The 13895-nt window shown below is 44.4% G+C and overlaps 1 protein-coding gene across 2 annotated transcripts in view; it reads right to left on the bottom strand.

The window, feature by feature from the left end:
* Window positions 1–1485: 1485 nt before the first annotated feature.
* CCDC85C (coiled-coil domain containing 85C) overlaps window positions 1486–13895 on the bottom strand; it is a 105676-nt gene continuing 93266 nt past the window's right edge. For both annotated transcript variants that reach the window (XM_057398974.1, XM_057398975.1), the window contains exons 4-6: window positions 9144–9239; window positions 3102–3200; window positions 1486–1725 (exon numbers count right to left, since the gene is read on the bottom strand). In XM_057398974.1, coding sequence (XP_057254957.1) covers window positions 1636–1725; window positions 3102–3200; window positions 9144–9239 — 285 coding nt within the window. In that variant the 3' untranslated portion in view covers window positions 1486–1635. The remainder of the gene's footprint in view (window positions 1726–3101; window positions 3201–9143; window positions 9240–13895) is intronic.

The raw sequence follows: 13895 nt of genomic DNA, 5'->3' as shown, positions 1-13895 counted from the left end.
TGTGCATTTTGATTGTATTCCTTCTCTTATTTTTTACTGGTTACAGATTCCAGCTCTGACACTGCAAATTCTTCACCCAGGCAGCTAGTTTATTGTATACCATGGGACCAATTACCTTTCATAACTTGCAGCAAGAGCTCTTTGGTATTGTATCAGTGCTCCTTGTTAACACAATACCACAAATCAAAGAACTCAACTGGTAGAACAAATTAATTTAAGAGGAAGAACCTGTCCAGTTAATTCAGCTGTCTCTAGCTGTGACCGATTCTTATGGAGATAAAAAGAAAGTGATGGTGTTTGAGGTCATTAAATCTTCAAACTAATCACTGTAATCAATGCAACATTTGAAGAGGAGGCTTTGATCTTTTCACATGCCTGTCTTTAAAATTATTTCACACCAATGAGTTTAACAACCCAGCCCTGCTTGCCTGGACTATTGGGAAAGAACATCTAATGAAATTCAGGGGCAGCTGCTTTGACAACTTGGAAAAGAAGGGGGGAAAATTCTTACAACTATACAAGAAGCTACTCCACAATAGTAGAATGTAAGTCCCATTGTTTTATATACAACCATTTGAAGGGGGAAAACCCACTTGTTTTGGTTCATTAATAAAAATAAAGCTTGAATAGCAGAAAGTAGTCTCAGCCGACAGCCTGTGTTTATGGCATTTTTATTCAGCTTCACAAGGTTGTTGTTCAGCCACCTTACACAGGAACCAGTACAGGTGAGGGATCCAGCAAGACATTAAAAAAATCACCCGAATCTTCTTTATGTGAAAGGTTTGCTGCTCTTGAAGATCCTGTGAACACCACAAGCACTGTGAGGATGGCAGTTTCTGATGAATTACTCTGTAGTAGAAGATTTACAGGGAAAGTGCTGCCATGTTTGTAGGGAATATTGGTGTGTGGCTAAGTGACTTCATTCACATTGTGACTGCAGATATCTCGTGTCATTTTTAAGGAAAAAATTAACAGATGATACGGAGTCTCATGCCTTTCTGCAGGCTTGTGTGGTGTGTACCACCATACAATGCAGAATGGTGCTGGCGTTTTTAGCTCACCACTCAGTATTTTCCACAGCGCTTTGTGAAAACAGTTGCATGTCATTCTTCTGAATGAGGACCTCCAAAAGCAAGTGTTAGCAGCTCAAGAGCTTGGCAGGCAGTAAGCCAACAAATTCAAGTTGCATTTTCCTTGGAAGGTGCTGCCTGGAGCCACTATGAATCACTGACAAGCGGGTGGACAGGAGTGATACAAACTGTGACTTCTCTGCAGTTTAAGGGTTCTTGTTCCTCATAGAAATTCTCTTGAGTTAGTTAATTCTACAAACAGACCATTACAATGAAGCAGGTTTGAACTACAATACAAATGATGCAAGTCTGGCATTACTGGATGGTTACCCATCGAACAGTAGTTCCAGAGCACCACAGCCTGGAAATCAGGACTTTAGCTGCCATATTTACACTATTGTTACAAAAAAAAAAAAAAAAAAAAGCTGGGGGGGGAAAGAAAAAAAGAAAACCCATAAAAAACTCAACCCCAACTCCCAAAGAACAGGCAGCCAGAAACGCTGAGCTCTGCCTCTTCAGTCTTCACAGAATCAATCAATCACTTCCAGTCTCCGGGATGCCGCTCCTACAAGGGACCCTTGAACTGGTTTCCTGACAGATGTTGCCTGATTGAGGGTTTGGAGCTCGCAGCATCACCCAGCTTTCGCCAGACAACCTGTAAGAAAGAATAATTGGGTGGGGAAAACGAATTAAAATCCAAAGTCTGTGAGGAGTTGCAGTATTTCTACAATTGGAGTCTGAAAGTCGTCATCGGCCGTTTCCCAGAGCTGCGCTGTAATTCTCAATAGAGACACTGGATGGCACCTGCGCACCAGTTCCCATGGAAAACACTATTGATGCATTTTCCTAATTAGTCCCTCTTGAAACTAAAACTGGTTTTGCTTTGGGTAACAGTAAAAATAAATACGCTAGGTTCAGAAGTTAAGTTCAATATTAGGTCACCCCTGCCATGCTTACAGAAAAGATGTTACCATGAACAGAAAAAAAAAATGAAAAAGGCAATGATCAAAAATACGCATCTATGACTTTCTAAAAAATATACAGTTTATCACTCTAGGGCCACTGGGTGGAGGGAGACAATTTCTTTAAAAATAAGCTGCAAAGCACTTTATATCTGCCTACATTAAATGAATATTTAAAGAAAAAACAGCTGATGACAAACAAACAGAAATTAGTCCATTTGGAAGGATAAAGTTATGGTGTTTTACCATTCCCCCTGGCACAAGGGAATGTGGCATTAAGCAGACAAAATACTCTAAAGAGCATGTTGGCTTTGCTCATAGGTATCCAGCAACTGAAGTACCTCAGAACCTTGCCAAGGATGCTGTTGGCTTTGCTCATAGGTATCCAGCAACTGAAGTACCTCAGAACCTTGCCAAGGATGCTTGCTCTCAAACTCTGCTCAAAGCCAAAGCATGGCAGAGGTGCTTTGCAGATGGAGGCAATGCCACGGCAGCATGCACCGCAGAGCAGAGGTTTGGCACAAAGGCCCACCATAGAAGATGTGGCAAGTTCAGTTAACAGTGTGGTTGCCCAACATGTTAGCAGTGCTGATAGCACTCCACACATCATGGTGCTGTCCAACAGCTTCAGACAAGAAGATTCTCCCTCTGATGTTATCTCACGGTTTAGGTTCAAACCCATTCAAGCTGTACAGCTTTAAAGATGGCAACCAGTTGCTGCTCAGCCCAAACCAAGGCCCTGAGGGCACAAGGTGAAGTCAAGTGCTAACAGGACTCTCCTAGCCAGGGAGCACCCCTAGCACAGCTCTCTGTCTGCTGGACTAGCTACTGTACACCCTTGAAGGCAGCAAAGTGGGAACTGCCAGCTAAGCTAAGGCTGCTCCATGCAATGAATGAGGCATTCGGGTTACTGATACCCAAAGCAGTGGTCAGCCGAGCCTCCACTCTGCCCTTGTGCCTGTGGATCTCGCATCAAGCAGGGCTTCTATGGAGTAGATCCCTGCTCCTCCATACTTCTAAGAAAAGACCTTGAAAGAAATCCCTAGAGTTACTTGAGAGGAGTTCTTACATTGCACATTTCACGGACGATCGCCTTCTCCTTTTCACTCAGGTCTTCTTCATAGTTGTCTTGCATTTGCCTGTCCAAATTTTCATGGACCTCAAGGACCTACAAAAAACAACATTACAAAAGCATTATGCTCCTCAAATAATTACGTGTCCCTAACAGCATCGTTAACCAGTATCTACATTGGCAGGAGCCACAAAGCCTCGAGGTAGGCCAAGATGAGCACAACATGAAGATGAGTGCCTCCACTCTCCTCCTTCACTGGTGATGGCACGCATCTGTCCACCCCCTGCATGGTATGGCTGCCACCACAGTCCTGGGGGACCATGTTGTAAGTAGCAGTGAGCTGCCTGTGCCCAGAAATGCATCTCTTCCAGGAAGGCTGCTAATAAGCCCATCTTCCAGGCAGCACCCCCAGCAAGGCAACCCCCTCCGTACTGCCTCCATCACATCCATGTGCATTCAGATTGCCCCTCCAGACAGGCACGTTGCACAAGTCAGGTGCATCACAGCACAGGACTACCTCCAAATGAGTGACCTACATACCTCACCCAGAGCTTTGCCACTGATGAGAAAGATGGTCAGCTCAGTGTGCGGGGTCAAAGATCCTGGAATCACCCAATGCCATCAAACAGCATGTGGTCTTATTCACTACAATACATCCACACACATATAAAGCCATTCAGCAGGTGTATTTCTGTGTGTAACTACTCCTACACCTCCTAGGGAAGAACAGAACCAGATGCAGTGCAAGGATGGGTTTCACCCTTTCCTGAGGTACACAGCACTGGCTGCTCCATGAAATGGGATGCCAGTGTAGATTATCCTCCCCGGTCTGCCTCAGCACAACAATCCTGCTGTATTCGAACTGCATTACAGACAAAAACAGGTCATTCTCCTAGGGCCCTTAACCTACCTGGGACCAGTCTTTGCACAGGTAAGAATTACCCTCATCCTTTCTAGGAGGAGGGGAAGGACAAAAGGGCTGCAAAAGGCATGTGTGTGCTGACAAAGAAAGCATCTATTTTTTGCTAAACAGGAGGGCGGAATTAATTATGGATCCAGCTGGACTGGCACATCGAACTTGCTCGTCTGGAGTCAGTGTACCTCCAGTGCTCAGCTACAAAGGCAGCAGCCTGCAGGATCACATCCCTGTGCACAGCGCCAGGGTTGCCTGGCTGGCAGCTAAGCACTGGCTGCGTCCACAGGGCAAGCGTCAAGGACAGCCATGGTTTAGATTAGTTAAAGATCACATCAGTTCCAGCCTCTGCTTCCACCAGCCATCAATTTTGCAGGCACGGGAGTCCCAATGGGCAAAAATAAACGTTTTTTCTACAATTTGTGCTTAAACTAAAACCACATTCCCTAGTCCAGGAGATGTGGAAGGATGGCAAAGCCCATTTCTTTCAGTAGAAATGTCTTTTAATGGTGTGAACCAGGCAGAGCTGGAGTTGAGAGCTGAGCAGACAGAAGTTATGGTTGTATTTCATTTCTGAATAACTCGGGACTCATTTACCCTGGAAACCATCCTGCTCCCCAGGCACACCCCACATCTACATGGGCATTTTGCAAAGATGTATTAGCATCTCGGGTATGGGAAAAAGTGATTCAGGGGGATAAAACTCAACAGCCTGGCCTGGAAAGGCATGCTAGAAAAAAAATACACTCTGATGAGTGAAATCAGGTCCTGAAGAAAGACAGGAAGGACTCTTAGTGCTGACCCAGCCAGAGCCAACCTCAGATCCTGCCAGGCGCCTCCTCAGCTGTTTAGACCAGGTTAATGTTCCTCCAATTACACTGCTGGGACTACGGATGTGCCTTCACATAAATTGCCTATGGCTCAGCTAAAGTTCAAGGACTGTGGATTCAGCGTGGATCTAAGAAACCAGGGTATATCCTCCCATGATTTGTGCCGCATCCCAACCCAGGAGCCCACAAGAAACAGACAAACATACCCCAGGCTTAAAAATGGCTCATGCCATCCCCTCCTTTTTGCTGTTCTTCAAGGAGCCCTGACAGCACTTGTCCCTTTGCAGACACATGGGTGAGATGTGATGGCCCTGGGTAAAACGCCAGCAGCCTGCTCCACTTGGACGCAGGCAGATGGGGCTGGACTGGGGTGATGCTGCCCCTCTGCCTGGGGACACCATGTCCTGAAGACAACCTGCACCTTGCTCACCTGCACCTTGCTCTCAGTGAGCATGTGGCTTCTCTGGCTTTCTCCCTGTTGATGTGTGAACTGTGAGGAACACCTCAAGTATACTGAATTGTCCTTCATGCACTGAAGTCTGTGATCAAGGCAGTGTCACCTCGAAGTCACCTAGTCCATCACATCCACCTCCCTTCTGACTGGCTGCACTAGCCCCACATGGCCATGAAATGCATCAGAGAGTCTGGATGACTGTAGTAAAGCTTTGGAAGGGAAGATGAAAGTTGAAGTAAGCATTTCTGTACCAGAAAGGACTCCGAGACTGAAGGATGCTTTCCAAAGGGTGCAAGGCTCACTGCTTTTACTGATTTATAAATCAACTGGGCAAAGCACTGGGGAACATGGCATCCTTCTTCAGCAAGAGAACAGTCTATATGCCCTGCTAGGACATTTCCCTAGTTTGGGCAGGACAAAATGCTGCCTTAACAAGATCAGCAGGAGTGACTGATCACCTGCTTGATGGCTCTGTGCACATGGAAAAGGTCTAGGCTGCTGCTACAGGGGAAGTTGGGTTATAGGCTGAATGTCATTCTCTTACATGTGTCTCCTCCTCAGCTCCCCGTATCTTTAGAGGTTTTCTCAATTCCCAAGGAAAGTGCTTTGATGTTCAGTGAGATACTGAGCTGTAGCATATGTACCTTTTATTCTTGTTAGCAAAAACAGCTGTTAGGAGTGCCAACCTGTCATCTTGCTCCTTATTTAGTAGGCACAAATAAAATCTATTTCAGAAGCAAAAATAAAAGAAAACCCCTAAATGTGCTTAAGGGAGAACTTATTGATGCTAAATGGCAGACAATGCTTCAGCCACATAGCAAGTATTCAGCTGCTAGAAAGAAAAAAAAAACAAGGAAAAAACATACAGGACACTACATAGATGGGTGCAGATGGGGCAATCCAGAAGCCCTGCAGGTCTATGCAGAGTGCACAGCCCCTCAGTGCCCTTCACTTGGGCACAGAGATGAACCACTTCTGGACAGATTTGAATGCAAGCATCCCATGAGACAAGCAAAGCCAACTTCCATCTCTCTTTGCTTTTCTTCATGGTAAGGAGCTAGCCTGCTACAGCCATGAAGACTTCTTAACATCTAATGTGCTATAGCCGCATCACAAGTCTCATTTGTAGGCTACTGTCTTCTCTACTCTCTCCTCAAGGGAAGGTCATGAACTGTATCACAAGCGAGGAGGGTCTAAGCTGCATCCAGTTTCGCACATGTAGGGGGCTGGCACTGGAAAAGCTATCCAGTTCTGCAGGGTGCAAAGAAGAGTTATTCCATATGTTACAGCATGCCATGGCCAAAAAAGTCATCTTCTACCCAGTTTAAGATCCACAGCTGAAGACCAACAGCCACAATATCACTGTGCTACAAGAAAGGAGGAGAGATTGAGAGCATGGCCAGTTTCCTCAGTCTTTTCAGTTACCACCTGACCCTTGGAAATGGGCCACAGGATGGAAAACTAAACACCTCCCTTCCATACTGACCTACAGGAGAATTCCTCCTCCCTTCAAATATGAGAATATTGTTAAACATAAGTGTGTGAGCAGGATATGTCACGTGAGACCATTTATGGCCCATGAGATGTGACTGCTGTGATACCTGCTTCCTGACTCTAGTCATGGCGCCTTCCAGGGTTTTGGAAACAGACAAACATATCACACTGGGCAAATTATGAAACTGCAGAAAAGAATTTCAGAGGGACCTTGACACTCTTGTGAGGTGGGCTGATGCCAACCTCATGAAGTTTAACCATGACAAGTGCAAGGTTCTACACCTGGGTTGGAGCAATCCCAGGCACAGCTACAGGTTGGGCAGAGAAAAGATTCAGAGCAGCCCGGCAGAGAAGGACTTGGGGGTGTTGGTCGATGAGAAAATGAACATGAGCTGGCTTCAGTGTGCGCTTGCAGCCCAGAAAGCCAACTGTATCCTGGGCTGCATCAAAAGGAGCGTGACCAGCAGGTTGAAGGAGGTGATCCTGCCCCTCTACTCTGCTCTCGTGAAACCTCACCTGGAGTATTGTGTGCAGTTCTGGTGTCCTCAACATAAAAAGGACATGGAACTGTTGGAACAAGTCCAGAGGAGGGCCACGAGGATGATCAGGGGACTGGAGCACCTACCGTATGAAGATAGGCTGAGGAAGTTGGAGCTGTTCAGCCTGGAGAAGAGAAGGCTGCGTGGAGACCTCATAGCAGCCTTCCAGTATCTGAAGGGGACCTGTAGGGATGTTGGGGAGGGACTCTTCATTAGGGACTGTAGTGATAGGACAAAGGGTAGTGGGTTAAAATGTAAACAGGGGAAGTTTAGGTTGGATATAAGGAGGAAATTCTTTCCTGTTAGGGTGGTGAGGCACTGGAATGGGTTGCCCAGGGAGGTTGTGAATGCTCCATCCCTGGCAGTGTTCAAGGCCAGGTTGGACGAGGCCTTGGGTGACATGATTTAGCGTAAGGTGTCCCTGCCCACAGCAGGGGGGTTGGAACTAGATGATCTTAAGGTCCTTTCCAACCCTAACTATTCTATGATTCTAATTTTTTCCAGCCCTTCCTAGCAATCAACAAAGTTCTGAAAAAGAGGATTAATAACAATATGCACAAACAACCAGCCATAAAACTTCAGCTCCTGTATATGCATCACTGTGCCAGACCCCCCAAACTTACTTTCCAGTTTCCAAGAATCTTCTTCACTGATTTTCCTGTCCTTTCCATAAGCTTACCAAACGACATCTTAAAACCGTTTATTTCCTGCCGTTACTAACAAATTCAGTCACATAACCCCTAAAGCAAATAAGAACCTGATTTCCCCCCAGAATGTGTTCATAATTAGTTTATAACTATTTGATCTTGTAACTTAAAAACATTATCAAATTTGCTTAATTTTGTACCTCACCAACACCCCACCAAATGCAACAAAGGGCAGGAGCAGAAAGGTACAAACCCCACAGTTGGGGAAGAAAAAGCCAAAAGCAAAAGTAGTCTGGACTGCATGAGGGCTTGGATGATTAAACACAAGTAAAACTGGATTAGTACAAAATGTCAGAAAAACAAAGGTATCACATGAATCTGCAACATTCTGCAAATCTATAAATCAGTATATTCCAACCACAGCCTAATTTACTTAGAGATTTTCCAGGCATTGCTAGAGCACCCTGGAAAGGACTTGTGCTTTTGTGTCCCTTAGATACTCAGAAGGAACTTGCTTAGCTAGTTTAACATGAGAGTATCACATTTTTCCACTAAAGGATGGTCACTAGCACTTGAGAACTGCTGTGAAACCATGGTGCAAGTTTTCTCCTTTAATTCAGCTAGCAGTGTCCCATGGGTTTTATTGCCAGTGATCCTGACTGTAATCCCCACTGATGATACACAGATCTACATGGGTATGATGCTGTGGTTTGCTGTGTATTTATATAAAAAGAAGTTCTTCTCCTTTGAAGACTGCTGCAGGATTTCAATAATAAAGCACATGGAGGAACTGCAGTTTTTCTGCTCTTTTTAAAAACAGCATTTTGGCCACCACTGTCACCCCAAAGATCCAGTTTACACAGGACTGATGAACAGAAAGGGTAACCAACACCTTCAACATCAGCAGCTTTTGTTGGAGGATTCCCACCCCAAAAAATAGTCACTCCCAATCTTGCATAACTCCACAACTACTTGAAGTGATGATTATTCACCATGATACAGGTGCTGGTTACCAACAATCTGCCTGAGCACTAACTTTCCAGTTGTTGTGTTTCCATGAGAGGAGGAAATGTCTAGTTCTGCCACTTCAGTGTTAGCTCTACCGCACCCCACTGTACTGCACCATGCTGCATAGATGCGTGGGGATCTGCAGCATCCTTACCTTCATAGCGTGCACAACAGCCTCTGGCTTCTGACCAACAGGCATGTATCCTGCTGCAGGAGAAGATGCAAGATCAGATGCCATGCGAGCTGGTCCCTGTTGAAATAAGAGAAGATACGCTCTAATTCCTTTTGGGTGGTTTAAACGAGGAAGAAAATATCCAGAAAATTTGAAAGCCAGCTTCTCCCAAATTCCATCAGCCACCTGCAAAGACAAAAGACACCACTACCCTTCCTCACAAGTCACTTGACTTAATGCCATTTAAGCCTACTATCACTCAGTCTAGATGTACTCAGGCAGGAGATCACCCCAGTTTAAAGCTAACTTGATTCAAGAAACCTTTTTCACTCACTTAGGATAACTTTGTAAAAGAACAAGATCAAAAAGTTCTCATCCTTCTAGCCAAGGGAGAAAAGCAAACACGATGATTTTTCAGCATAAAGCAGTCACTGCTAAGGACTAAGAAGCTGCGTTGGTGAAAGAAACAGTTGGTGTAACTTCATTGCTTTTCTGGCAACATTTTTACATAGACATCAAGTACCAATCTTCAGCTACAGAGAAAATTGTCAAAGCAACCTTAAAATAAGCAGATGCCCAAGCCTAATGTTGGCCGAGTTTGTTTCCAAAATGCTGGCCAGTCCTCCTGCATGAAGGATCCCATTGGGAAAGATGCCGAAATTTATTTTACAAAAGATTTCTACTGTCCAAACAGCCTTGTAAGCAAGCGCTTTTCATAGGGCTTTCCCTCTTTCTAAATGTGTCTGACTTGGATTATGAGAGACACAATATCTTTATTCAGTGAGATGCACCCTGCCTGTCCCTAATATTTTTGCATTGCTTTGTAGCAGTGGGAGAAATCAACAATGAAACCATTGATCAAATTCTAGTCTTCACATCCTTTAGAAAATACAAAGAATGATTATACTGAGCCTCTGAAAGCAAATTAGGATGGCAGAGCAGCATGTAGCACCATCACAAGAATGCTTTCATATACAACACGAGACACTCCTTTCTCATCTTTTCCACGTTTGAAAACACAGCATGTTTTACACTTCATCTCATCACTTTGCCTTCTAAGCCAAGGCCAGCAAGCTAGTTGTGTCAGAAAGCAGGACGTACGGAGGAGCACTTCACCACCTCACATCTTTCCAAATGTTTTAAGTTGTTGGGGCCTTTTTACTAATAAAAGTGTTCGTGTGCATACATTAAAGAAAAAGATGGGCCCATGCGTTAGGCTACAGACAAAAATAGCATGAAAGGCATGGAGTCATTCATGCCTAGGCTACTGATCTGTGTTCAATCCTTGTCGTGACCAACAGCCATATACTCACAACTGGTGATACAAGAACTTCCTACTGAGAGGCAGGCATCGCAGAAAAAGCAAAATAAGATTTAGCAATTCCACAGTAATTCTCCAAGGAGATGTGACAAATGGACAACACACAGAGACCAAGAGACACTCATACACTGGGCATAGTTCTGGACTTGCTGGCAGAGGGTTACAGCTTGCTGTAGCTGTGGCCACTTGGGGACACGTCCTTAGCCATCCTGTCCAAAATGTCACATAGAAAAAACAGAGGCTGGGGACCAGGGACTGGGGCATAGCTGTGACTTAAGACTGCAAAATGGGTTACCAGTTTCTCAAAGGGCTGGTAATGCAACAGAGTCCTTCCAGAATCAGCCTCCCACAGAGGTCAAAGACACCAATACGTGTGTAATTCATCTGGCTTCAGCATGAAAGGTGCCTTCTTTCCATAAATGGCCAAGACCATGACAACTGATAGCAGAATACTCAGGAGTTTGTAGTCATGAACAACACTTGATATTGATCTTCCCTACAGCCCTCTTTAGAAGTAACACAGGAAAAATCAAGCAAAGGTCTAACATCCGATATTTATTCTGAATTAAGAGTAAATTGACAAAGTAAAAGGAATTCTGATGGACCTGGCTGTTGACAACATTTAAAATAGAGCTTTCTGACCAAACAAGAGTAGCTCACAAGGTCTCCTACACAACAGGCAGCAGCAGCTTTTCCTCACAGAACTGAAATCACTAATGAGCTATAAAGCATTTCCATGATCGTAATCACTCTCAAAATCATTATACAATGCAAATGAAACCAGAATGATTAGAGATATTTTTTTCTACAGAACATGATCATACTTAACAGATCACCATATTGACAAGATAAAAGTATTCCTGCAAATATGGTGATGTGCCACATGTATTGTATAACATAAAAAATACTGAAGCTTCCTGTATGGAGGCATACGTAAAGGAGACCACAAAAGAGGGAGCTGTACATAGCTATAGGATCTGCAAGGAAAGAAATTACAACATATCCAGCAGGATGCATGGCTAGCCTTTGGAGGATGGAGAGTTCACCGATAGTGTTAGTTGAAGGGGAGGAAATGGAAGGAACTGGAGATAAGGTCAAGGCTGCTGGACTGGAAAACTGCCAACAGAGGAGAAAAGTCAGGGAAAGGGAAGAACGAGGAGGATGTACATTTTCCCAGCAGGAAACCAGTTGAGATGAAATGCAGGGGAGGGGGAATCAGAGATAGGAGACAGGAGATTGGAAGAAGGTCAGGAGGGCAGGCGAAATGTCAGGAAGTCATTGTTAAGGTAGTAGTTGAAACCACACATATGGAGGAGATTCCTCATGCCTAAAATAGATGCATTTGGAAACTGGGGGTAAGAATTACCACAGCTGCACCCCAGCGCTCTAGCTCAGCCACTCTGAGGACCTCCATCACTGCAGAAACCCACGCCCTTCCCGTTCCCTATAGCTGACATTTTCACAGTCATGGGAACACACTGACTCAGCACCCTGCCAGACAATAATAGCAAGGTTAATCTGGTTACATCCTAAGAAGCAGAAATTGTCCATACAGGCAAAAAGCAATACGGTGTGTTTTGGGGCATGTATCACTCTCCATTTCCTCTCCTTGCCTGGTTTTGTCAAATATATACTCTCTTTTGTCAAATATATACTCTCTCTCTATATTAGATGCACATCTGGCTTTTCCAATTGATAGGTTTCCATAGCATTTGGTAGCTCAGAGATAGTTCACTCTTCATCCTCAGACATGTGGCTGAGGCGTCACGTAACTATATAAATGAATGGTGTTCAAAGACAGCTCAGAAGTCACCAAAAGGATGACACTACGTTTATAATAAACTTGGTCATTTTTCTAGTTCTGCTGAGGGAACCTCAGCAGAATGAGAAGCCAAGCAATTTCAAAATGCAAAGTTTCTTTATTCTCTTTGGCCCAACTAGCTTTAGAGTTGCTCCAAGTTTACAGCAGCAGAGACAAGACTGGAAGTTTGCATGTGTAACTCAGCACTTATACAAGGAACTCGTCATTCAAAAGGAAATGACTGTGCATCTATGTTGTGGTGTCAAATGGTCAGCTGGGTAGAACTGCAACGTACACCACTTTCTGTTTCATCCACAGCCGGCTACAATGCCACTTAGCATCAGCTCCCACCCTGCCAGCCCCACATCGTGCATGCTCAAACCACAAGTCCACCAGAGAAGCTCAGTTCTGCTTGAGACCCTTCCAGAAACCTCTCACTAGAGCCTGCAGGGCTTGTGATTCAATCTCCAAGTGAGTAAGGAGATTCACAGTCCAGCTGTTTCATTAACAGACTAAGAAAGGAGAGAGGAACTCTGCAGTCTCTTATAGGAGAGCATCCTTGAAGCAATATGCTATGCACAGGGGATAAATCCGCCAGTTCTCTATTGCTAAGAATGATACTTGACCTGGTGACAGCCTCAAATCCAAAGCAGAAAACAAATAAAATCCAGCTATCACCACTCATCACTCCAGCCCAGAACCCAAAGACAATCAGCAAAGCAACAGCGCTTACATGGGAAAGAAAATCCAAAGACCATAAATACTGCCAATGATCCTTTTTAATCTGACACAAAAAATGAAGAACAGAGGCCTCAGCCTGTAGGTGCTGAAGAATATATGCTGCTCTGTATCAGGCCACACATGGCATTGCCAATGTCTAAGACCAAGTTGCCTAATGAGTCCTTGCTGGCTCTCTCTGCTTGCATGGGATGTAGTCCAGCACAGATGCTGACAAGTACCACCAGCAATACTCTATTCCTACATGTTTGGAGGAACAAAATCAATAGGACTTTCTGTAACAGGGCATGCTGGGAACCCCTGATAATAACACACCTCCAGAGAGGCAAAGTAAGGCTTAAATTATGAACATTTCTTAATAACAGTGGGAACACTTTGGAGCCCAAGAAGAAAAGAGCCTAACTGGGGATGACAGGTGTCTGCTCTTTTAGAGGTTTTGGGCTGGAAATCTCAAAAAGGAACAAAGAAATTGCGATAAACAATTTCTCCTTGATTCCTCTGCGTACCTGGAAAGACATGAGACCTTAGTCCTACCACCAGTTTTCAATCTCTTTCTGCTCAATTATATTCTGTCTTCTAATGACATGCTTTGCTACCTCCGTTCTGAGAGAGCTATTCCTGATCTGCAGAAAGACTGCAAAGACTAAGTTTCAAAAGCCAGAGGAGCATATTTTGCTGATTTGACTTCACCTAACAGCCACAGCCCGGGCACCGAGGATGCTTCAGACTAACACAGAGCATATGAGCAAACGTTAATGCTTCTGAACTTCACATCTTCTCGTCCTCTTCTATTAATTTTTGTCTACCATTTCCAAAAACAAGCAGACATTTAGGATTCAATCCTGATTAAATAACCCACACTTTTCTAATGGCA

Source organism: Pezoporus wallicus, unplaced genomic scaffold (assembly GCF_028554395.1).
Source record: "Pezoporus wallicus isolate ANWC-B61680 ecotype Strahan unplaced genomic scaffold, APGP_CSIRO_Pwel_v1 contig_8218, whole genome shotgun sequence".
NCBI lineage: Eukaryota > Metazoa > Chordata > Aves > Psittaciformes > Psittacidae > Pezoporus > Pezoporus wallicus.
The sequence above is the reverse complement of the archived record's forward strand: the minus strand, read 5'-3'. Positions and strand labels throughout refer to the sequence as shown.